This window comes from Eschrichtius robustus, chromosome 7 (genome assembly GCF_028021215.1).
Source record: "Eschrichtius robustus isolate mEscRob2 chromosome 7, mEscRob2.pri, whole genome shotgun sequence".
NCBI lineage: Eukaryota > Metazoa > Chordata > Mammalia > Artiodactyla > Eschrichtiidae > Eschrichtius > Eschrichtius robustus.
Window position 1 is genome coordinate 1061868 of NC_090830.1, and position 25830 is coordinate 1087697.

Here is a 25830-nt window from a genome sequence, read left to right on the forward strand (position 1 = left end):
GTCGTCTGTCCTTTGGCACTGTTAGACTCTCTCAGGCGTGGCTGATAATAGATGGCCTGTATTTTAGAACAGCAGTGACAGCTTCTCCTGGAAACTACTTTTTGCCCTTACCAGCACTAGAATTCGAAATCTAATTTGTGAAGGTAACTAACCCTTGTTTCCTTCCTGTCCTTATTTCAAAGATGCATAATAGCTCTAATAACTACTAAATGGAAGTTTCTAAACTTCAGTGTCAGATTGTTCTAGTGACTGGTGTCATTCCATTAGATTCATATTTCCTAGCTTGTCAGCATACTATCATCCTTGCTTGGCCAATTTTCTTAAAGAAATATGTATAGAACAATGCCACATTTTGATAATTGTGTTTTTAATGATACTACTCTCCTACCAAAATGTCATTAAAATATAATACACCTAAGTTTTATGTGATTTAAATTGTCTTGCCAAATTTTAATTTCAGAGCACCTTCAATTAAGACAACGTAAACAATTGTTAACAAAGCAACAGACTAAAAATCTCTTTTTAATAAGATGAAATACATTTTGGTGATAGTCAAATTGATTACATAATCACTTTCGCCTTGATGTGGGCTTGGTGAAGTGGCATAACATACATACCATAAGGAACACACCTTGGTGTTTTCTCAGAGCCAACCTTGTGGATTTTATTCCTTGATTTCAATAGGTTAGGTCAATCTTTAATCAGATTTTATTACCTGCTTGAAACATTCAGGGTACTGTTCACAGGTGTCTCATTTTTTACTTTGCTCAAGAAATAAAGCATATAAAGCTGTCTGCTTTCTTTTATTCAATATGCTTTATTAAATAATATTATTGATGTTTCAGCTGTTACTAGGAATTCTTATTAAAAATAAACTTCTGGAGAGTAATTCCTTAAAGATCATAATGCAGTTGAGATGGTTCAGTACACATTAAAAATAGGTCTATTAAACCTAAATAAGGTTTCCAATTATTCATAAACCAGGCTATTTAATTTCAATATCCTAACTGCTAATGAAATTAAGGCAAATTGTCTGGCATATATTAGAAATGGTTGTAGTGATGCTTTAACAGTTCAATACTACTTTGGGGGGGGTGGTGGTGGTGGGAAAGAATAGTCAGTATCATCACAAGTGCCTAAAATGCTGCCAATCCAAATTACAATTAAATAAATTTTACAGAAAAAGGAAAGACAAGAAAATATTTAAGTCCAAAGGTTCTTTCCTCCATGAATGAAAGTATTTTTGTTTTCTTACACTAGCTTATTTTCCTCAGGTTAAATATAAAAGGAGTATTTTTGTTGCAGCAAAATAGTTATGATTGCATGTTAAATAATTTCAGATGTTTTGTCAATCAGGCTGTTTCAAAGATCACACTCAGGGAGATAAACTATTAAGCTTATATTATTACTTGGACTTTAGAATCTGCAGAAGGCCCCCAGTTTTTAGTACAACATAATCTTACTATACAGACTGTGAACGTTTAACAGCAATTCAAATGTAGGCATCATAGCAAGTAATATTTTCCTTTTCCCTTTTGCAATAATCAAATAAGATTTACCTCTAAACAATTTCAAAAATGACTTTATTTTCCACAAGTACACTGATTTTAATCTAGAAATGTAAACATCCCTGGATCAGAAGATTCAGTATCTATATGTGGCTTAACAAATGATTTCCTTCTTTGACACTCAATGCACTGGAATAATCAATGGTCAGCTTCTGTTTGTGACGTGAAGTTCTGAATTCAGAACAGGAGAGTTACAGGAGTGGCACTGCCCTCAGGTTAGAGTTGAATAGCAATGGGCAGAGCCCTGAATTAAAGATATATTGCTTTTTTGTTGAACAGTAGAGCTAGAGCACAAGATTCCAAGTCATTTGGAATAAATGAGTGATGAGAGTCCTCCTGCGATGCCTAGACTAAGGCACCTACAAGGGAACAATGCAAAAGAAGGAACATAAGTGGTGAGTTTTGGGAGAAGTTAAGGGCTGTTAGCATTAAAAGATCAGATAACCCACTCCTGTTGACAAACACACATTACTTTAAAAAAAGGTTCACCATTTTCACTGATAAACAGCAGTTGGTGTAAACTCAATCCATGCAAATTAGGCTTAATAAAAAAATCAATTCTCATAAAGTAGTAGGTAGATATACAACACTCTGAATTGATATAACCAGAGAATTAAAAAGCTTTAGAAGTATTAGACAACTTCTCACCCATGAGAGGCAATTATTGCATTTGTTATTCAACAGAAAGTTAAGTGATTAGTATCATTGTGCTCATTAGTCTTTGTAGAAGACAACTTTTTTCCCACAGTTGTTACCCATATTGCAGGAATATATGGAAACACAACAGCAGTCACATCTAACAGTTTATGCAGAAAGGTGCAAGGCTTTTCTGCACCACATTCTGTCTTTGTATTAAGAATATTCTTTCCTTAGTGGCTCACTAAAACAAGTTAATTTTGTTTTCACCATTAATTTACTCAGAATTATTAGTGAACCAAAAGTTTCACTGTTCTTATTGAACTAAATTAGAGAGATATATTGCTGTTTTGGCCTGCGATAATTTCAGTTACTCTTTTGAAAAGCACCTTAAGTCTTTTTCATTCAACTTGCTTGTACTTGAGAACTTAACAATTTTTTATAACGAAGTTTGAAAAAACAATTTCTCCTTTATTACTGTCTTGTTGCCAGCATGAGTTTTTGTAGGTTTAATGTACTCCAGATTGTATTATAACCTATACATCATTATCAACAATTGTTGTAAGTTGATCAACTTTTTGCTACAATATAATTCAAAACAGGTAGGTATGTGATAACCATACACATTCATCATTGTGCTATGAAAAAAACCCATTTTGTGAACAATTTTAAAGAAAATCATCATTTGCATATCTAGAATTTAATTTCAAACTGAATGGCCTGAAGAACTGCTTCAAACTGCCCCTAAGGTATACTAAACCACACCAGAATGTGACATTACCATAAAACAATTTTAGCAAACTTGGAAGAAATGCATTATGCTTGTGTCAGGTTTTCCAACACAGTGGCATATCATGTTTAGTAGCATCTTTTTGTAATTTGTTTTTTAAGAAAAGTCATTAAGAATTTGCTTTTTCATTCTATTTTTAAATTTGGGAACAAATATTCCTTCACTCTGGGCCTCTAACCCAGTGTGCAGAAAGAGGCAAAGGCACATACTGTTTCCCTACAGGGTCATCACTTCCCACCAATAGCAAATCTCCCTTTATTACAGATATTAGAACTTAACTGCCACATGGGCAAGTCAATCAAGAGGGCTTAGACAACAGCTGGACAAATTTTAATGTGTTTATTTCTACACTTTGTTTTTATTAAAAGTTTTGTGGAAAAAAGAGTCCTATAAATAGTAAAAAGGGGGAAACAGGAGTGTTCCTTGGCCTGAAGCAAATGGTGTCAATACATTTGTAAACAAGGTAAAGCTCAGCCAATTAAAAGGACAAAAATAAAACTAGTCACAACACAGCTGTTCATTTCAAGCGGTTGGGAGTGGGAAGTGTTTTGTCCCAAGTTTTGGTGCCCTAAAGTGGCCAGCAGTATAGTTAATTCTCAATTTTCTAGCCTTGATCATCTGTGCCTCTCTCTCTTCCTGCAGAAAACTCACCCTAGATGAAGCAAGCACTGGCTCTCTCCTATTTGAGGGACAGGGTTCTGAGAACACTGCCACCAACAACACAGCTGGAATCAGCAGCCCTCTGGAACGTTAGAACTCCTGAGAGAATCTGAAACAGTCATGAACATTTTCCTCTACTTTTGCAGGAAAATACTGGAAGTAAATATGGGCACAGAATTTAACAGCTGGCTAAGGGTGTTTTACATTCAGTTGTTTGGAAGCATACCGATTCAGCTCCTCTGAATCTTATGGTTAGAAAATACAGAATTACCCTATTACTTCTTAAAGTGCACTAAGACAAAAAAAGTCACTTGAGGATAATACAGTTTTTGCATTAAAGGTGAATCTGCAACAAGAAATCTGCTCAACTCAGAGATCTGGAGACTCATCGGGAAGCTCTAAGTGACCATTTGTCACTGAGATATGCAGGTGCTTGAATTTCTTAGTAGATGCTGCCAGAGTAACCCAGATGTGGTTACTGGGCAAGGGGAGGAAAGAAAATAAATCTTGCCCTCTACATGCATCGTTACGTTTGGGGGTAATCCCCCAACTCTGGAAAAATGGTTTTAATTTTCACAACGACTTAATTAGGCCGGACAGCTCACTTTAAATAGTAGCTCATCTCTTTAAACCTAGTTTTTATCAATGACTTGAACTAAAAACAATTCAAACCACTAGGTCATGCAAAGTCAGTAAGTTAGAACTATAACAATAAGGAGTAAAAGGGCTTAAGGACGTAAGTGGAAAACAAACCCTATTTACCCAAAGAGGGGGGCGGAGAAAATCACTTAGTGTATTTTGTATAGGATGGGGAACTTCATTATGGCTTGAGGATGGAAGCGCTTCAAATAAGACCCCTGCCCCCTCCCCACAAATCAAAACCCCAGTGGCAGTGACAGAGCCAGGAAACAACCTAGCTTCCCCGCCTACTCCGCCCCCAAAACGGTGCCCAGTGGCTGCAGTCCAGTCGCCGCGCTTCGCAAGGCTCCCGAGGAAGCGGCTACAGCCCATTCCAGTAGATCCAACGCCCAGGCCTGGGGGAAGGAAGAGAGCCCTTGTGATGGGACGCGGCCAGCCAAGCCCAGATACGAGTAGGGCATGTCTTCGACCCACCAATCCCGGGGGCCGGCGGCTTCAAGGGAAGACCTTGGGACCTGGATAGGGCTCCCCCTCGCACCAGAAGTCATCGGCCTGCGGGGTCTCCAGGAGCCACACCTCTCGGGGCAGGTCACAGGCCGAGCCGGAGGCCTCCCTGGCCCTGACAGGCTCCAGCACCCGGTAATAGTGGCAGTCCCGGCCGTCGTCGGGGTCGTAGGGCGGGGCCAGGATGTCCAGGAAAGCGGCGGGCCCCTCCACAGCGTCGATCTGGTGCAGGTTGTCCCGGTGCGGCGTGAGGACGCAGGGGCCGCTGGCCGCCGTGTACTCCGCCCGCGAGCGCAGCACACCCGGCCTTACCGCGTCCCGCTCCCCGGGCTGCAGCGCCGGCTCGAACTGCTGCTCTGGTGGCGGGGCCCGCGGCCGTTGCCCGCTGCCCACCTCCAGCTTGTCCATGCAGCTGATGCGCACGGTGCCGTAGAGCACCTTGAGGATGCCGTGCATGCCCGGGTGGTCGTGCAGCGGGATGGAGGTGCCGCTCTTCAGCAGGAACACGCCGAGGCTGAAGCCGTCTGTCTCGCAGATGTGCATATAGGTGACTGGCGGCAGGTTGGGCCTCAGCGGCTGCAGCGTGGCCTTCCGCGGGGAGATGTTCAGGTCCTCCGCGCGGACCAGGGTCAGCAGGCTCTTCAGCTTGCTCAGGTTCTCCGGGAAGCCCTGCGACATCGGCGCCTCGGGGCCTGGCGCCTCGCCGCGGTCGGAAGAGCTGCGGCTGCCCCCGCTGCCCCGGAAGGTGAGGCACGCCTGGCGGGCTATCCGTTGGATCAGGGAGGCCATGTTGTCTCGGGGCATGCCCTGCTGTTCCTCTGCGTGCCGAGGCCGGCCCCCTCCGCCCCCAGCTTTCCTCCGCCCCTTGCGGTCCCCGGCGGCCGCCACGGCTGCCCGCAACACCCGGCGAGGCAGGAGGCCCCGCAACTACCGGCCAGTCGGGCGAGCGGCTCTACAGCCGCCCACCTCAGCGGCCACGCGCCCGCAACGGCCGGGCGCGCCCGCCTCGCGCTCCCTTTGAGCGCGCACGCGCACGGCTCACACCCCGCACTCACGCTCCGGGACCAGGTACCGGCCGCGCGGACGGTGGTAGGCTTTGCCTTACGCCCGAAGCTCCATTCATGCGGCCCGCACCTACGGCGGTGCTCAGGCGTTCCCGGCGCCTTTCAGAGCATGCTGGGACTTGTAGTCCGGTATTCCGCATGCGCTCTCAGAGAGTTCCCTTTGTCAGCTGGAAAAGGGAAGGATTAGATATGTGGGTCATAAAGCGACCTTTAGTACGGTCCCAAGGTGTTTGCTTGTTTGAAGAAAGGCGAATTGGGGCACCAGAGAAGTAGCCAGTTAACTACAACTCCCGGCATTCCTCAGCAGGTTGGGGTGACGCACTTCCGGCGCCTGGCCTGTTGTGTGGTGGAGGCTCTTGGCAGTCTCAAGGAACCAGGCAAGGGGGTCGTTAACCTTCTGACGCCGCTCGGGCCTGGTCAGCGTTCCAAGGTCGCTTTCCTGTGGCCTTAGCCTTGGGAATGAGGCTGTTGAGTTAACTTTAGCTCCTTGTGGCCGTCCAGGCGGCACTGTCTGCCACAGGGTTTACGGGACGGCGCTTTCGTAATTTCCTAAGTTTCTGAGGAGATGAGAGGGTCGAGACTGTCCCTGGTGAGCACCACAGTTACTCTACCCAGCCGTCCCCAGCTGTTGTTTGCATCAGGGTCTGATGACGCTGCTCTTCTGGTTACAGAGTACGATAGTTTTTTGGGGGGAACTTGAGAGGCTATTTGCTGTGGTCACCGATTCTGTATACTAATAGTTATCAAACCTTAGATTGCCCAAGAAGCACTTGGTTAGGGGAGGAGGGGAGCTTTTTAAAAATACAGATGCCTGGTCTTCATCCAGAGATTGGTTCATTAGATGATTCTGAGGCTTCCTGTGAGAAACCTTGTTGTGGGAGAATCAGGCAAACTCTTGACCTTAACCTTACCCTGAGTTTAAAGTCCTTTTGGATTTCCAAAGCTAAATAAGGGTTTCTTACTCATTTTGTAATTGGAGTGGTGCAGTAAATTCTCTCCAGTTAAAAAAAAGCATGCTTTTTTAGTGGGCTATGTAACCTATCTAAGGAGCACTCAGTATTTGCCAGGCATTGTGTTAAGTACATTACCTAATGAATATTATAGTAATCCTCACAGCAACTCTTAAGAGGTAGGCATTATTATTATTCCCAGTTTGCAGATGAGGGAATAAGTTGCAAGAGGATAGCGAATAATTGACAGGGCCTAAGCAGAGCAGAAATAAGTACAGTTTTACCAAAACCGGCAGCTTGAATTGGTGTTAAAAGCACTAAATGTGGAGTTAGGATATTGTTTTTCCAGCCTACTATGCTACTTACTGCTACTTAAAGTTGTCTGTCTTTAGCAGACTCTACCCTTTTATATCCTCAGTTTATTTACTTGTAGAATCTGGAGTTAGGGTAACAGTTACTGAACTCTCCTTACTCATCAGAAGACCCTGGGGAGCATTATAAAAATAAAGATTTGGGGGTCAAACCCAAGAGATTCTGATTCAGAAGAACTGGTGTGAAGCCCAGAATTTTTATTTGTAAGATGCTCCTTAAGTGATTCTTAATTATCAGCCCAGTTTGAAAACCACTGCTAGATCTGTAAATAATGAACCAGTTCTTAATATTTGGTGATTTCGATTGAGAGGGTGATTGTTTTAGAAAAGGACTCAAGTTTTATTCGTTTTCAGAGGTTGCCATGCCATGGTTAAGGTACTTAAATGTACTGTCGAAGTTCATGTAATGAAATCCCATGCAATCTTTTTCTAAAGTGAGGAATATTTAAATTAAGAGAAAAAAATGCCCTCTATTCATTTAAAAATCTGGATTTTTATTTATTGATTTTATTTCTATTAAGGTATAATTAGTGGGAGGTGTAGACTCCATAGATCACAGACTTTATTAACACATCTGTTACTTCTTCATAGTTGTCCGTACTTATTTAACTGAAGCTCATCTATAAAATGAGATATTAAGATGCATGTGTAAAACACTGATGATACCATAGTAGCTGTCTCATAATAGTAGCTATTATTATACTTTCAAAATTGTTAAAAGCTGTAAGGACCAATGAATTTAAATAATATTGAGCAAATAATGGGATTTGCTTGTCTTGAGAATTAGGTTCAAGGTAGAGATTTAAAAAAAAAGATTATTTTTATTGGTTAATTATTCACCTGGTAATACCATCCCTCAGGTCCTTGCTGTTCATTGTTTGGCCTGAGAGTTCAAAGTTTCCTAAGACTGCCTTTATCAGAATCACCTGGGGGTATTTGTTGAAAGTGCAGCTTCTCAGATCATCTCAGAATCTTCATCTGAATCTTTTGCACATTAAAGTTTTTAAGAACTGCTGAGTGTCCATAAGGCATATGGTACTTTTTTTAGGCCACAGACAGGCTACCTCCATAATTCCTGTTTGAAACTGTCCTTAAGAGCTGCTCTAATGGATGAGATCCATCCTAATGGCTTTTGCCCTTAAGAAGCATTTTGCAATATTTGGCCTTCTGCCCCACTGCCAGTAGCATAGGCTGACTGGGTTTCTATTACCAATAACGTCCTTCTTTTTATGCTCCTTGTTCTGTTTTCCTTTATGTTGCAGTAAGCAGAATGAAGACCAAAAGACATTCAGAAAGGAGAACAGACAAAAGAGAAGTGATAGTGAACAAGAGCTAGAAATACAAGACAGAAACAAGATTTGGGAAAAGTTTGGGACAGATGGAATCTATCATTCGATAAATAGTGAGTATTTATTAGGTACCAGGCATTGTTCTAGGCTTTGAGGATTTGGCAAAGAATATTGGAATTCAAGGAATTTACGTGTGTGTGTGTGTCTGTGTGTGTGTATTTTGGGGTTGGAGGTTGTTACACAATACAAATAAATGAGCAACATAGTTTCAGAGATGAGTTTATAAAGACAAACAGGATGGTGGTGTGATGTGTGTGTGTGTGTGTGTGTGTGTGTGTTACTGAGTTGTCAGGTGTGACCAGAAGATAATGTTTGGTTCTGAATATTAAGGAGTCAGTTGTGGAAAAATCTGGGGTCAGAGCATTCCAAGACTAGGAAAATAGCCCTAAGGATGTCAAACAGAGTATTGGAGACCATGACTTTGACCAGATGTAAAGGAGCTTGGTATAATTGGGAACAAGAATGAAGGCTGGTGGGGATAGGCTATGTAGTGACCTTCAGAGTTCCTGGAGGGAGATGAAGTTGGGGAGGTAGGCAAGGGACATATTCCACAGGCCTTACAGGCCCTGATTGGGGTGTTACAGGGAGTTGAGGGCCATGGTAGGGAGTTGGATTATAAGTGTTGTAAGAAGCTTTCAGCGAGCACTGGGCAGGAGAATGACTTGATCTGTTTTGTGCTTTTCAGAGATTGGTGGGGGGCGATGTAACAGCGTAGAAAGCCCAGTTGAAGGCAGTAATCTAGAGAAAAGAACACTAGCATAAAGATTAGGAATCTGCTTTAGTAGGTGGAGCTGCAGGGCTTGCTGATGAGCTGTTGCTCTGGCAATCTGTTTCTTAAAGTATGTTCTCTTCGCATATATTCTTTTTCATGAGCTGACAGCTACGTGGTGATAGGTAAGACTGATAAAGCTGAAATCTCACCTCCTGCCCACATCTAACTATTAAATTTAGGAATGAGGGAAGCACACAGAAGCATGAGTAAAGCTGAGGTTTTTTTTTAACAGTTGCTTAATTAATCAGGAAGCAAGAAGAATTGGAAGCGCCCCCAGCATGCATGCGCGCGCGCGCGCACACACACACACACACACACACACACACACACACATATCTTTTCTTAATTCTACCTGCTCATTTATATGATCTATTCATTCTTTGGGAACTTGGCTTATAGTTTATCTTTCATTCTTCTTCCCCTGGCCCTCTTCTTTATGAGGACTTATTTTCCTTAATTCATGGGATAGATCATGTTCTGACTTTTTCTCAAATCATTTTTCTTTCTTTTTCAAAAAAATTTAATTAGTTAATTAATTAATTTTTTGGGCTGCGTTGGGTCTTCGTTGCTGTGCGCGGGCTTTCTCTAGTGGCGGTGAGCGGGGGCTACTGTTCGTTGCGGTGCGCGGGCTTCTCATTGCGGTGGCTTCTCTTGTTGCGGAGCTTGGGCTCTTGGCATGAGGGCTTCAGTAGTTGTGGCACGTGGGCTCTAGAGCACACGCTTAGTAGTTGTGGTGCACGGGCTTAGTTGCTCCGCGGCATGTGGGATCTTCCCGGACCAGGGCTCGAAGCCGTGTCCCCTGCATTGGCAGGCGGATTCTTAACCACTGCGCCACCAGGGAAGCCCTCAAATCATTTTTCAGAATTCATTTTGTCCATCTCTTTTGATCACGCTTGGACCCAGTCAAAAGAGTACAAAAGTACTGACATTCTCAAATGCTCAGTGTTCCTAGCCTACAGTAGGCTAGTAGTTTTTTTAAAGTGGGCAGGAAGGTTTCTTTTTTCCCGGTACCTCTTGCCAACTTACTCCTATATCTGCCTTTTAATTTGCTATAGAACATGATAAATAAATTGATAAAAATTTTTTCTACTTTTGGACTCAGTTGTACTTATTTATATTTGAAATATTTTGGGTTTCTATTGTAGCTTTCCTTTCAGTTTTTAAGAAATTTAGCATATTTTTCCATCCATTATCATGAATGAATGTCAAGTTGTAAGAAAAAATAAATAGTTGTGAAGGCAGAAGAACTAGTTCTAGGCATGGCAAACATACGTATTTTCTTTCTTCTCATTTATCTAAAATTATTACAGTGTAACTCTTAGCTCTGTCCATCTCCACTAAGGTCTTATAAAGTAACTCTGCTCCACTCTAGTCTGGTTTAACTTTGCGTGGTTATCTGAAATCAGATCACTTTGGTATATGGGCTGTTCCGTTAAGTATGCCAGGCCCAGTAGTATGTAGTGTTCAGGTCAGACTTTAGGTGTTCACGTTGCACCAAAAAATTGCAGAGGTTGTTTTGTGTGATATAGCTTTGTTTTCTGTGTGGTTCTACATACTGATGAATGTAGGGTTGGGATGGAGAAGGACTTAAACTAACTCCTTTTTCTCTTCCTTGCCAGTGTCTTTTTTCAGGCAATGGGAGGCAAGGGAGAAAGAAATTAAAAATTGGGAGCATGCAGAGAGAGGTTGAGGGGGAAGCAAAAAAAGGTGCGGCTTTTGCAAGTCAATAATGTAGAGAAGTTTTTGCTATGCTCAGGGTGAAGCATAGCCAAAGGCCAGGAGTCACCATTTTTGGAGGTGATTTAACACTCCCCTTACCAATTTGATATTAGAGAGGTTTTCCTCTTCTCCTTTAAGTAGTGCAATTATTATAAGACCCAAAATAGTTCTGAACTGTAAATTAAATCTAAACACCCTTTACCTCTCTTAATTAACTTTTTCCCCCAATTTCATGCTTCTTGTTTTTCTTTCCCTTTTTTTTTTCCCTTTAAGAAGACATGAGGTATCTCCACCTCCTCCGCTTCCCCATCTGTCCTTTTCCTCTTGGCTGAAAGAGAGATGTTTTTTACTTTATATTTATTTTAATTAATGGATTTGAATCGCAAGTAGTGAAACAGTTGATGTTCATCTTCAAGAGGCAGTGAAAGGGAAAATCATCCTCTTTAACTTGGCAGAAAAGAGCTGGATATTCATTGCTGGTGCCTACCTGAAAAATGGCTGCGAAAGGGGCAGAGGAGGGTTCCAGAATTCTGTGTCCTTGCAAGGAACAGGCACCGTAGCCCAGAATCAAGGGAAGTGGGAAAACTCTTGAGAATGAAATCATACTTTCTTGGGAAATGCCTTTCTCAAGGGATGCTTAGTAAATATTGCTTGATGATTTATGGTCCATTGATTTAGGATCAAATTCCCTAGGAACAATATATCGGGTGCAATTCAATTGCTTGAACACTCTGATTAATAAAATCCACCATAATTTTATCATCTTTTCCTTTTTAGTTGGGCAAGGCGAACAATAACTTTTTAAAAAAATCTGCTCCCTTGAGTGTTCACCTTAGAATACATCCTGAGACATTTGACTGACTTGAAATAAATAGGGACAGTATTACATGTGTTTCTTTGGAGGAGTAAAATGCTACTAATCAAAGCCTTTTGAACATAAGCAAACAAACCAAAAACCTTGTCCAACTAGATGCTCTGTTACAGCATTTAGAGGAAGCCTGAGAAATGATGGTACAATTTGAAAGTGGAAAGCAGGAATCAAGGAAGAAAGAACAATAGACTGGTAGGATACCAGTTCTACTCCTGGTTCTAGGAACCCAGTGCGTGACTTTGGGTAAGTCATTTCACTTCTTGGAACCTTGGTTCCCTTATTTATACAACGAATAATTTAGTCTAGATGATTTACTACTTTTCTTCCAGCTTTAAAAAAAAAACTTATGAATTAAAATATTATATAAAATTAAGTAGTATAATTTCATCCTGTGAAATACTGCAGAGCATCACAAAAGACACTTTTTAAAATGTATTTTTAAAAACAGCATGTGACTAGACACTCAGTAACATGCATACAGTGATACCTGATTTCTCCTTTGTGTCTGTGTTGTCTACCTAAAGTAGATTATCTTGACATTTCCTGAATATAAATTATTGAATAAAATGAGCAAGAACTCTTGTTTAAAATAAGGTTTACCGTTAAGGTTCCATAGTATTTTTTAAGGAAAACTTTTTTTTTTTCATTCTAAGCATATATTATGCAACAAGAGTGCCGTGTATTGCTACTGGGAAAAGCAAAACATGCCTTGAGTTAACTACTCATTTCAATCAGACCTGCTGAGGTAATTGACAACCAACATCATAGCTCTAGAAATTCCTCTAAGGTAGCAGAGCTTTAGTTTAATTAGGTAATTAGCTGTGGTCAGCCTATAATGAATGCACAAGCAATTAGCAATGAATTTGGGCTGCTAAAACCTATTTTTCCTCTTTTGTGTTCTTTTGCTTTCATTAACAACTCTAACTACTGAACAATTTATCTCTTCACACTAACAATCAACTTTATTATCATCAAACTCTTTGCAAGCGATAAAACAATGAGACCTGAGGTTGGTTGCACAACATTAAGTGATTATGTTAAGTAATGCCATTTATTTGCCTAACCATCTTGCTGTTATATTATGTCAGACAAATAGAGCTTTTAAAAGAAGTGCACACTACTTGATTTTGAGGATTGCTTTATTTGTCAAACCCAAGCAACTAGTAAGAGATGTACCTTAATTTAGAGTTCTTTCTCGTTGGCTTTCAGCAAAGTTGAATAAAAGGAAACAGTTCCATAAATCTACCAAAAGCAAAACCCTCAAAAAACAACTTTGTGTGTGTGTGTGTATATGGCTTGAAGAGTCTTATGTTTGGAAGGGCTTGAGATAGAATTCAGTAAATGAAAGCCTTCACTTGGCCATCTTTTCCTGTTTGGGGACAGTTTTTAGTCTCATGGATGGCAGAAGGAATCATTATGGTTTTCCTCACATTCCTCCACTGTAAGTCTTTCCCATCCAAAATGGCAGAAAGGAAAAGGAAGAAGAGAGGGGAGTGACAAAGGGTTGAGAGGGAGCTTTCTGATGTGGGAGAGCAGAAGTTACCAAAGAGGTAGAGGTCATGTTCCAAAGACTTACTAAGTGTTAATGTCAAGAAGACATTTCTGTTGTTCTGGTTCTGGGCATGTAAACTGAAACACTTCATTATATTTCAGTCAGAAATGGGTTTTGAAAAACGGACATTTTAAGTTTCTATGGGCACATTGTACATCTACAAAGAGATATGATTTGTCGTAATCAGAAACCAATCTGATTCCGTTAGAATTTATAGAGTCCCTGATATACAGAGTGTTCTTATAAAGATGCTGTTCTGCTTATTAATAATCTAAAAAGATTTGGGGGAGTTAAACCCAATGTTAGAAAATTAGCTAGCCAGTTAATAGCAGTTTAGGAATTAATTGAAGAAATATATTGCTTACTATTTAAGCAGAATTAAAAATGTATAAACAGAATTTTTCTTCTGATTGGAATATGAACGTTGGCTTATAATTTCTTATCTTGAAGTGTCCCATCTGGCTGGTCTTAGAAATATTTTTCCCCCAGCAATAACTAGCAATTAGAGTTTCAGAAATGCCAATTTTAATCAAAACTCTCATTTCCAAAATAGAAAAACTTTTGTGAACTATATAAAGACTCTTCATTTTATTCAATTGACTGTTTTGAAAAAGTAATTTAAATAATTCAGAGCCAGAATTAAGATGTTCCAGAAATGCTTAGAAAATAGTGCAAATCCTTCCAATTATGGTCATTTTTAGTCTTACCATGGGTGCAGTAATTTCACTGGCATTAATGTTTTTAATCATTTAAATATCAACTTTATAGGAGTTAAATCATGTAAGAGCAGGGTTTCTCAACTTCGACATCATTGACATTTTGGATTGACTAATTCTTTGTTGTGGGAGCTGTCCTGTGCATTGTAGGATGCTTAGAAACATCCCTGGCCTCTACCCTGTAGATGACAGTAGCACCAATTGCCCCCCACTTCACCCCATTGTGATAACCATATATATCTCCAGATATTGGCTGGGGGGGCAAAATTACCCCCGGTTGATAATAATATAGAATAAGACCTTGGCAACTTCTTTCTTTAAAGGTATTTCAATGTTAAAAAAATTAAGTGTGTTGAATTTGGATGTCTAGGTAGTCTTTAGTCAGTGAAGTCTTAATAGAGATAGAACAAATGAATCAGAGCTTTGCTGACCTCCAGTTTGGAGTGGTTTTGGGGGGCACTGGAAGAACACTCCTGCTCCCAAATTCCACTTGACTTTCCCTAATGCCTTGCTATAGGGTTGGAAGTTTGCATTCTTAGAAATTTGTTCTTTCTGTCAAAATGCAGATATTCCTGAGAGGAGCATCCCTTTACACTAAAACTGAAAGTTTAGTTTTTAGCTACATACTAGCATGTTATTAACATATACCTACTTTTTTACTTATGACAAGGACCTTCAGGAAAAGGACCCAGAAGAAAATTACCTGGGGAATTGAGAGTTAGTGGGTGAATGGGAAGCAAACATCATGTGTGGGAAAAGGAATGATTAAAGGGAGGTGGAAAACACTAAAAAAAGATCCTCTAGACCACATTTTTAGTGGGTCAGCCTGAGTTGCTCTTGCCATGTTTCAGTGTTTGTTTTTTTCTACTACTCCCTGTATCTTTAAATTTCATTCTTCTTTCTTTTTTTTTTAAGCAGCAAAGACTCTAGTAGATTGTAAAGTATTGTGTTGGCCAAAATGTTCGTTTGGGTTTTTCGTAAGATGTTATGGAAAAATACGAACAAACTTTTTGGCCAACCCAATAGTTTTTTTTGTGTGTACTTTCTTTGCCCCTCTGTGTTGGGTATCCCAGGTTAATTTTTAAAAGTTACGAGTAAATCTGAAAGTCTAGAGAAACATTGACTAGATTACCTGACATTTAAACCTATCATCCACGCTGATGGAAGAGGTGTGAATGATGTCGAGCCTGCTTTTCCTCCATTGTTGTCTGGCATCGTTGCCAGTCAGTGACTGGCAGTTTCAGGCCTATAAGAGGGCTTCCTTGGGCTTCCCTGGTGGCGCAGTGGTTGAGAATCTGCCTGCCAATGCAGGGGACACGGGTTCGAGCCCTGGTCTGGGAAGATCCCACATGCCGCGGAGCAACTGGGCCCGTGAGCCACAACTACTGAGCCTGCGCATCTGGAGCCTGTGCTCCGCAACAAGAGAGGCCGCGATGGTGAGAGGCCCGCGCACCGCGATGAAGAGTGGCCCCCACTTGCCGCAACTAGAGAAAGCCCTCGGACAGAAACGAAGACCCAACACAGCCAAAAATAAGTAAATATATAAATAATTAAAAAAAAAAAGTTAGCTATAATAAAAAAAAAAAAGAGGGCTTCCTGGACCTTCTAGCATCACTCAGTGGGTACCACAAGGGATGGCACTGCTTGTGGAACTCACAACCCCTCATAAGTAGATGCTCTGGCTATATTCAATTTAAAAAACTTTCTGAAGATTAAAATAATGGTCCATTAAAAGGAACTGTCTAAAACATAGGAGACATGGAGATCTGATGGCAAGCATGCTGAAGACTGTTCTAGGATATTTTCATAAATGCCTTAGTAGCTTCCACACTGAGTTTCCATGTAGTTATAGGATTTCAGTTACTCAGGGTGGGTTTTTGTCTGGTTGACTTTTTTTTTTTTTTTTTAATGGAATTACTGTTTCATGGCACTCAGACCAAGACCAAACCTTTAAGTATAGGTTCTGTTTATTTTTCTTTTTTCCATCCAGTGTCCCTTGCCTTTTCATTTCCTGATTTCTTCCTAAGATGAGGGAGCCAAAATACATCACAGATCACAGCTAGATTTAGACAACAGGCATCTCCTTCACAGGGACCTTCGCAGAGCCTGATTTATTTATGACCATTTCACTGCTCACTATGTAAAGTTATGGACTCCTTGACTAGTTACTGATCTTATACCTTCTAGTGGTTAACCCAACCTGTATTCAAAAGTCCAATTGAACATCAAAGTAAAATAAAACATTTTTTCTTGTTTGTTTCACCAGTTCTTGCTGCAGTTTAACATTCTGCATTGACCTTACTATTTTTTTTAGGTTCTTTGCCTCAAACTGGACTAAATGGTTCCTCTTTTTTAGTTTTGACTTACACATATTATATAAGCAGTTGTCTTAATATTATACCTGACTGATAAATTTCACACTTATCCCTTTCAGCATAATTTTTCCAATTTAGTATTATGTTTTTATCTTTATTCTCTCAACTCAGATTTTCCCACAAGCTTTCACATGAAGATAGTGTTTTATTATTGATAAGAGTAACAATAGTACACTAATACTGATGGCCATATGTGTTCACATTTTAATAATTTGCTTTAGCCTTTTTTCTTCTTAAAAATGTAGGAATCTATGAAAGTGATCCCAATCCTGCTTTCAAATATTGAGTTTCCTTGTTCCCCTTAAGGTTGTTGTTGTTTTAACAATATCAGACAGACATATGCTTTTCTAATTCTAATAGACATACATGACTTCCCAGAGTGGTACTTACAGATAAGGTAAAAACACTGAATAGAAGTTTAAATTGTTCCAAAGAAATAGTAATTAGGAAAAAAATCTTTAATGATTTTTGAATTCACATTATCTTTACTTAAATTACCTTTTGTTCTTTATTGTTAGCTACCCTGGCCCTTATTTATTCAGACAGACATTTGTAAACAACCACCAATAAAAAAAGGTGAATAGAAATCAGGGACTGAATATGAAAACTGCTGATCTAAACTAAGTAAACCCATTTTAGCCATGTCCAGGACAGTCAGAATCATGCTATACTGTTCTTAGATTATATTTCTCTAAACATACACAGTGTGTATTACAGGAATTATCTGGTGGCGTCAACAGAACAATCATGAAATACCATAAACCAGAACAAGTGGTCTCTTACTATCTTGAAACTCCATATATTTTGCAGCAATTCCCTAAATGATATAACTGATAGCAAGTACTTTACTTAATAAATTGTTGACCAAAAAAACTTCCTACAAACATTTTAGAAGACGTCTCTGGACAGATATATTTGTTTTAAAATTTTGCAGAAATGAACCTGCACCATTTAGTTTCTTGAAAAACTCCTGCTTCGGGCTATGCGTCTTACTGGGGTTGATGAATATGGTCACCAAACTTATAAGAGGTAAAGAGACAGAAGCCCACTCCGCCACCCCCCCCCCCCCCCTCAGCTCAGGCAGACTGTGGGGATCCAGGATGGTGCTACCTGGGCCATTTCCTCACTATTGTGGGCAGGGATGGGAGAGGGAATTCATGTATTGGATTACACATTTCTTGAGGACAAAGACTACATCTAATTAACATATTTTTAGCAGAACCCAGGATAATGCCATGAATATCTTAACGTGTTAGTGACTGAGAGGCTTATTCCTTTTGCAGTCTTTCAAGCAGGAACATTCTGGAATATACTCCTGGAAGAGATGGTAATTGGGGAATGTTCTGGGGAAATGAGGACAGCACTGCAGCGGGAAAGAAAATCTGGTGCAGAGATACTGATTTAATGTATAATATGCCCAAGTGATGGAAGGATGGATTCTGAATGGCTTTCCTCTTTCTATTAAAAAAGGGTGGGGGGAAGATAAATAATCTGATGGCACTGTCACTCCCCTCCTCTCCTTTCCCTGGTAAGGGGTGTGCCTTAGGAAGCACATCTGACCCTGGACGTAGACACTGACTAAGAAGAGAGCATCTTGCCCCATGTGTGTTACTGCCTACGGGATGAGCTTTACCGGAGGCCTGGAAAGGGTCCTAGGAGGAGATTGCCTCTGCCTCACATCTTCTGCTGGTCCTTTGGGTTCCACAGGGAAGCCGGGCGCTTTCCTGGGCCCCTCTACTGGTTAGTCAGGTGGTCTGGGAAGGCTGCTCTGGAATGGCCAGCAGTGGATGCTGAGGGAATTGAGCCCAGTCATGACAATTTTGATTCCCTGAGAGATTTTGAACTAGAGGGAATTATCTACTTAGTTCTTATTCTACCTTTAAAAGAGAGTTAGGTGAAGTGCCAAAAAGTATCACCATGGAAATGAGCACATTAATCACCGTGGAGACCTCAGAAACTCTCAGGTTTCAGTTATCACACATCTTCAGAGCTGGGTGCGATTTGGGAAGATAAGCACCTTGGGACTGCTTTTGGTACGAGAAAGCAGTTTGGGGACAAACTGCCTAACAGTTCTCCTTCAGTGTCCTGCAAATGAACTTGGTTGTGCTGTAACTGTGGTCTGTTCCCCCCTTTCCACCTTCCCTCTACACAGTGCTCTCCTTACACACACCCAGAAATGCTCACTTTATCTCACTCTTGGCTCAGTATTTGGCACATTTCTTCTGGAAACCCTCTTCTTGTTTTGGTTTTGGTGCCGATATTCTCTCCTGACCTTGAGTCTTTGCTCCTTCTGGATCCCCTTCATGCTTCCTCTCCTCTGCTCAGCCCTTAAATGGTGCTGTTTGGTCCGGAGGGCCTTTCTTTCCCTCTCCTGTTCTTTACCTCTTCCTCCTTAGCCTAATGTGGTTAATCTTTTTTCCTCCCATCACATTTCAGTGTTCCGTAAACTCCAATTCCTATGTATGGACCCCCCCCTGATTTTTGAAATGAATCCCTGTAAGAATATAATTGCTAAGTCACTCTTCCAGCTTTCATTAAATAACTGTTTTGTGAAAGTACTGTACTAAACTCTGTGGAGAGAGAGTAGGGGGCATACATTTCTGCTGGTGGGGAGATTATAATCTACCTCGAAACAGGACACAGAGGGGCTAGAATGAGAACAGAAACAGGCTATGGGGATTTGTGTAGCATCATTACTTATTAATAAAGACAAGTAGAGGCTCACAAAATACATGGAAGTCAACCCTAAGCAAAATGTGTTAGAAGAAGCTTTTCTGAGGCTGTGCAGCTTGACCTCCACTAAAGAATTGGGACCAACTTGATAGAAAGGAGAGAGCAGAGGACTCCAGTGGAAAAACATGATGCAAAGGCTCAGCCCGTATTCTCCCACTTGTGCTTCTACAGGAGAGTCACACGTTTTTCTGTTGGGCTTGTGTGCATTGTGTAGCCCATAGAGGCACAGTCTGGGTTACTTAATGGCATTCTCTCCAATCTCCTGGTAATCCTGCCTGAACTTTCCCACCAGAGCGTCTCCTCTTTTATGGCCTCTCCCCTGATACAGTCAACAGTGTGTGTTCTCTCCCTCTCAGACATTTGTTCTCCTGCTCGGGAAAGCCCACAGCTACGCACTGCAGCTGAAAGCCAGGGACAGGCTGCAAGTCCCTAGTCGACACATTTTATTTTTAAACGTGCAAAACGGACTTTAGGTAATGGTGCAGATTTTTGCTCCAAAGCTAAAACAAAGAGAATTGAATTCCTAAATGAACAGGATTAGTGAAAATAAATTTTCCATTTAGCCATAATCCCACTGTACGACTTAGTCTATGGTGAAGAATGTAGGAAGCCTGGTGGACGCAACTATTTTGGCCCTTTGGCATCCGGCTTCTAATTATTTAATTCACAAAGTACACTTCATACTGCAATGTTTATTTTGTCTGAGAAGAAAAATCTTTTTGGTATTTCTTACTGGTTGTGGAATTTTCAAATTTTAGCACGTGACTGTTGTAGCATGTTAAAATTGCATTGGTACAGCGAGAAATGCTGTTGGTGGAGATAATAGATTTTTGTAGCACCAGTCTTCTTGGTACTTCTGGATGTAGGATTTGGAACTCTGCTTAGATTTCAGCAGGGGTGAGGGGAGAGGTTAAAGAGGAATCATTTCACACAATGAAGGTGGTGAAAGAGATGCTCAGGGAGCAAAGGAAAGGGCCTTGTAGACTTTTAAAAGTTACTGATTTTACTCTTACCAAGTTGCTTTTGAAATAAAGAGGCAGTCCTTGTGTATAGCAGCTCCCTGGGGGTCAGAAGAAAGATGAAGTAATGGTGTATTTGTCAGAAACAGTAATAGAGAATTTTGTTTTATGATTCTGATATATAGTCTGGTAGTTCATACTTTCTAATAATAGCTTATACTTAGAAATTTTGTTTTATAAATTGCTTAGATAATCTCAGTGACAACAGGCTTTCTCATTTACATGCTTCATTTACCTGATATTATTGGGGAATGGAGTTCTCACAAGAAAATTTGCTATAAAATCCATTAAAAACAAAAAACCGATTAGTTCTGAGTTACCAGAAACTCGGAACTTTCCACCATTGACTTGGTCGTTCATTCATTCAGCGAATGTGTATTAAACACCCTCTCCATGCATTAGGTACATGTCTATGGGTGAGTGATATAATAGTGACAAGACAGGCAAGATTCCTGTTTGCATGGAACTTTCTTTCTTTCTTTCTTTCTTTCTTTCTTTCTTTCTTTCTTTCTTTCTTTCTTTCTTTCTTTCTTCCTTCCTTCCTTCCTTCCTTCCTTCCTTCCTTCCTTCCTTCCTTCCTTCCTTCCTTCCTTCCTTCCTTCCTTCCTTCCTTCCTTCCTTTCTTTCTTTCTTTCTTTCTGGCTGTGTTGGGTCTTCGTTTCTGTGCGCGAGGCCTTTCTCTAATTGCGGCAAGTGGGGGCCACTCTTCATCGCGGTGCGCGGGCCTCTCACTATCCCGGCCTCTCCTGTTGCGGAGCACAGGCTCCAGACGCGCAGGCTCAGTAGTTGTGGCTCACGGGCCTAGTTGCTCCGTGGCATGTGGGATCTTCCCAGACCAGGGCTCGAACCCATGTCCCCTGCATCGGCAGGCAGACTCTCAACCACTGCGCCACCAGGGAAACCCCTGCATGGAATTTACCCTAAAAGAGGGGAATAAACAATAGAAAGAAAACAAAGGAACAAGATAATTTCAAAATGCCCCAAGTACTGGGATAAAAATAACATAGTGAATGTAACTGGATGACTACTTTAGTCTGGAAACAAATCTACTTGGTGAATGTAGCATTTGAGCTGGACCTAAAAGACAAGAAGGATCCAGATCCAGTTAAGATCTGGGTAAACATTCCAGGCAGAGGTTTTAAGGCAGGAATAAGCTTGGTAGCTTGAATAAACTAGTTTTGGGGCATGCTAATTTTTAGGGTATACTAAAGATAATTTTTTAATTATCTTAATAATAGGTAATTCATACCTCCTATCCTTTAGATCCTCTCTTTTCCTGGTATTATTCTTTTTTCTGTTGACTATCTCAGTGGGTCATCCCCAGAGAACCCTCCATCCCTTTGGTGATGGTATAGCCTAGGAAGAACCAAAGCAGATAGGCAAATTTGTTGTTGTCAGTAGACTCAATTTACACACACATTACAAATAGGGATGGGGCAGCAAAGAGGAGGCTGTGGGCTCATAGGGTGCTAACCTGTATGGACCCCACTTCTTCCTCCTTGCCAGGATTTTAAAGTTCAGCACCCAGATGTGGATCCAGATGCTTGGGATTAACATCTTCCACCTCCTCTCTCCTCCATCTCCACATGCCAAAGTGAACTCGTTCTGGTTCTTTGTCCCAAGTTGTTAACAGTTAAGATGAGTAGACCCATGCAAACTGTTTGTTTCTTTATATCATGCACTTAGACTATGAGTAGATATAGCCCTGACTAGATATAGACTCTCTCCTAGATTTTTCTTTTCCTCTGGTTTATTAAAGGTGACTGTTACTATGAAAACATTTTAAAATAACCTGGATGACTTGAGGAGTATCACATTTTAATCCATGGGAAGTGAGCAAATTTATTCCAAAATTCACTGGCATTTTCCAGCGAAGGTTAGTGGATCAAAGGTATTCAAAACTTTGTCCAAGATCTTTGGTATGTGGTAAACATTTAGGCATTGCCCACAACTAAGATTTCTTCAGTATTTTAGAAAAGCAATCAGTTTTTCTGCTTGCTTCAGATGCTAATGTGTAATCCAGTTGTAATGCTCATACCCTGGACCTGACTCTTTTGATGGTGCTGCCAGAATATTAGACAGTTGATAAAAGAACAGATCAGTCAAGGAAGTGTGTATGAGTGAGTCAGTGAAGATAAATTATCTTTTATTGTGAAAATAGTATCTAGTCACTATTTCACAACTGAAAGTCCCCCTCTCTTTCACACCCACTAGTCAAGCTTCTCTTCTGTTTAATATTCAACATAAAATAGTTCAGCTCTCTGGGGGCCCTGGGACTTCCCCAGTGCCACAGGTTGTGATGTGTCTTTTCACACATCTAGGCAGGGGAAACCCCACACTGGGCAAAGAGCCAATTTTAGACCCAGCAGCTCATTAAGAAGATTCAGAATCTAAGGAACCACAGAGAGACAATTATAGGAAGGAGACATATATCGGGAAATAATACCTAAAGCTGGCAGTCTGACCAAGTTAACAATTATCTCAATATCTTAGAAAAAAAACAGACTTACAGACTGAGAGAACAAACTTATGGTTACCAGGGGGAAGGGTTGGGGAGAGGGATAGTTAGGAAGTTTGGGATTGACATGTACACACTGCTATATTTAAAATGGATAACCAACAGGGAACTCTGCTCAATATTATATAACAACCTAAATGGGAAAAGAATTTGAAAAAGAATAAATACATGTATAACTGAAAAAAAACGAACAAAACCAACCAACCAATCAACCAACCAAACAAAACATCTTAGAGTCAGGGGGATCAGTGAATGAGGCAGTATGGAAATTGGGTAAAGATGTTAGTTCACATATGTGGAAGGGAATTGTATGAGTAACAATTTTGGGGAGAAGATAAGGTCATTTATTTTATTTTATTTTATTTTCTAATATAATACATAACTTTTAAGTGTAGTCATCATGATATATGTTAGGTATTTAGAACTTACTCATGTTTTTTTTTTGAATTTTTGAATTTTATTTTATTTATTTTTTTATACAGCAGGTTCTTATTAGTCATCAATTTTATACACATCAGTGTATACATGTCAATCCCAATCTCCCAATTCATCACACTCCCACCCCCACCCCCTGCTGCTTTCCCCCCTTGGTGTCCATGTGTTTGTGCTCTACATCTCTGTCTCAGTTTCTGCCCTGCAAACCAGTTCGTCTGTACCATTTTTCTAGGTTCCACATATATGTGTTAATATACGATATTTGTTTTTCTCTTTCTGACTTACTTCACTCTGTATGACAGTCTCTAGATCCCATCCACATCTCAACAAATGACCCAATTTCGTTCCTTTTTATGGCTGAGTAATATTCCATTGTATATATGTACCACAACTTCTTTATCCATTCATCTGTCGATAGGCATTTAGGTTGCTTCTGTGACCTGGCTATTGTAAATAGTGCTGCAGTGAACATTGGGGTGCATGTATCTTTTTGAAATATGGTTTTCTCTGGGTATATGCCTAGTAGTGAGATTGCTGGATCATATGGTAATTCTATTTTTAGTTTTTTAAGGAACCTCCGTACTGTTCTCCATAGTGGCTGTATGAATTTACATTGCCACCAACCGTGCAAGAGGGTTCCCTTTTCTTGACACCCTCTCCAGCGTTTGTTGTTTGTAGATTTTCTGATGATGCCCATTCTAACTGGTGTGAAGTGATACCTCATTGTAGTTTTGATTTGCATTTCTCTAATAATTAGTGATGTTGAGCAGCTTTTCATGTGCTTCTTGGCCATCTGTATGTCTTCTTTGGAGAAATGTCTATTTAGGTCTTCCGCCCATTTTGGGGTTGGGTTGTTTGTTTTTTTAATATTGAGCTGCATGAGCTGTTTATATATTTTGGAGTTTAATCCTTTGTCGGTTGCTTCATTTGCAAATATTTTCTCCCATTCTGAGGGTTGCCTTTTAGTCTTGTTTATGGTTTCCTTTGCTGTGCAAAAGCTTTTCAGTTTCATTAGGTCCCATTTGTTTATTTTTGTTTTTATTTCCATTACTCTAGGAGGTGGATCAAAAAAGACCTTGCTGTGATTTATGTCAAAGAGTGTTCTTCCTATGTTTTCCTCTAAGAGTTTTATAGTGTCCGGTCTTACATTTAGGTCTCTAATCCAATTTGAGTTTATTTTTGTGTATGGTGTTACGGAGTATTCTAATTTCATTCTTTTACATGTAGCTGTCCAGTTTTCCCAGCACCACTTATTGAAGAGACTGTCTTTTCTCCATTGTATACCCTTGCCTCCTTTGTCATAGATTAGTTGACCATAGGGTGCGTGGGTTTATCTCTGGGCTTTCTATCTTGTTCCATTGATCTATATTTCTGTTTTTGTGCCAGTACCATATTATCTTGATTACTGTAGCTTTGTAGTATAGTCTGAAGTCCGGGAGTCTGATTCCTCCAGCTCCGCTTTTTTCCCTCAAGACTACTTTGGCTCTTTGGGGTCTTTTGTGTCTCCATACAACTTTTAAGATTTTTTGTTCTAGCTCTGTAAAATATGGCATTGGTAATTTGATAGGGATTGCATTGAATCTGTAGATTGCTTTGGGTAGTATAGTCATTTTCACAGTATTGATTCTTCCAATCCAAGAACATGATATATCTCTCCATCTGTTGGTATCATCTTTAATTTCTTTCATCAGTGTCTTATAGTTTTCTGCATACAGGTCTTTTGTCTCCCTAGGTAGGTTTATTCCTAGGTATTTTATTCTTTTTGTTGCAATGGTAAATGGGAGTGTTTCCATAATTTCTCTTTCAGATTTTTCATCATTAGTGTATAGGAATGCAAGAGATTTCTGTGCATTAATTTTGTATCCTGTAACTTTACCAAATTCATGGATTAGCTCTAGTAGTTTTCTGGTGGCATCTTTAGGATTCTCTATGTATAGTATCATGTCATCTGCAAACAGTGACAGTTCTACTTCTTCTTTTCCAATTTGTATTCCTTTTATTTCTTTTTCTTCTCTGATTGCCGTGGCTAAGACTTCCAAAACTACATTGAATAATAGTGGTGAGAGTGGACATCCTTATCTTGTTCCTGATCTTAGAGGAAATGCTTTCATTTCTTCACCATTGAGAATGATGTTTGCTGTGGGTTTGTTGTATATGGCCATTATTATTTTGAGGTAGGTTCCCTCTATGCCCACTTTCTGGAGAGTTTTTATCATAAATGGGTGTTGAATTTTGTCAAAAGCTTTTTCTGCATCTATTGAGATGATCATATGGTTTTTCTTCTTCAATTTGTTAATATGGTGTATCACATTGATTGATTTGCGTACATTGAAGAATCCTTGCATCCCTGGGATAAACCCCACTTGATCATGGTATATGATCCTTTTAATGTGTTGTTGGATTCCGTTTGCTAGTATTTTGTTGAGGATTTTTGCATCTATATTCATCAGTGATATCGGTCTGTAATTTTCTTTTTTTGTAGTATCTTTGTCTGGTTTTGGTATCAGGGTGATGGTGGCCTCATAGAATGAGTTTGGGAGTGTTCCTTCCTCTGCAATTTTTTGGAAGAGTTTGAGAAAGATTGGGGTT

The 25830-nt window shown here is 40.3% G+C and overlaps 1 protein-coding gene and 1 long non-coding RNA gene across 3 annotated transcripts in view; one reads left to right on the top strand and one right to left on the bottom strand.

Annotated features, from left to right (window-relative positions):
* Nucleotides 1–489: 489 nt before the first annotated feature.
* Nucleotides 490–6045, bottom strand: ADO (2-aminoethanethiol dioxygenase). Its single transcript, XM_068547471.1, has one exon. The coding sequence runs from the start codon at nucleotides 5599–5601 to the stop codon at nucleotides 4789–4791; it is 813 nt and encodes a 270-aa protein (XP_068403572.1). The 5' UTR covers nucleotides 5602–6045; the 3' UTR covers nucleotides 490–4788.
* A 193-nt stretch (nucleotides 6046–6238) lies between these two features.
* Nucleotides 6239–25830, top strand: part of LOC137766984 (uncharacterized) — a 218996-nt gene continuing 199404 nt past the window's right edge. The window contains exons 1-3 of one of the 2 annotated variants that reach the window (XR_011074460.1): nucleotides 6239–6450; nucleotides 8445–8584; nucleotides 12007–12136. This is a non-coding gene — a long non-coding RNA (uncharacterized lncRNA). The remainder of the gene's footprint in view (nucleotides 6451–8444; nucleotides 8585–12006; nucleotides 12137–25830) is intronic. The other variant, XR_011074461.1, reaches the window with a different exon arrangement.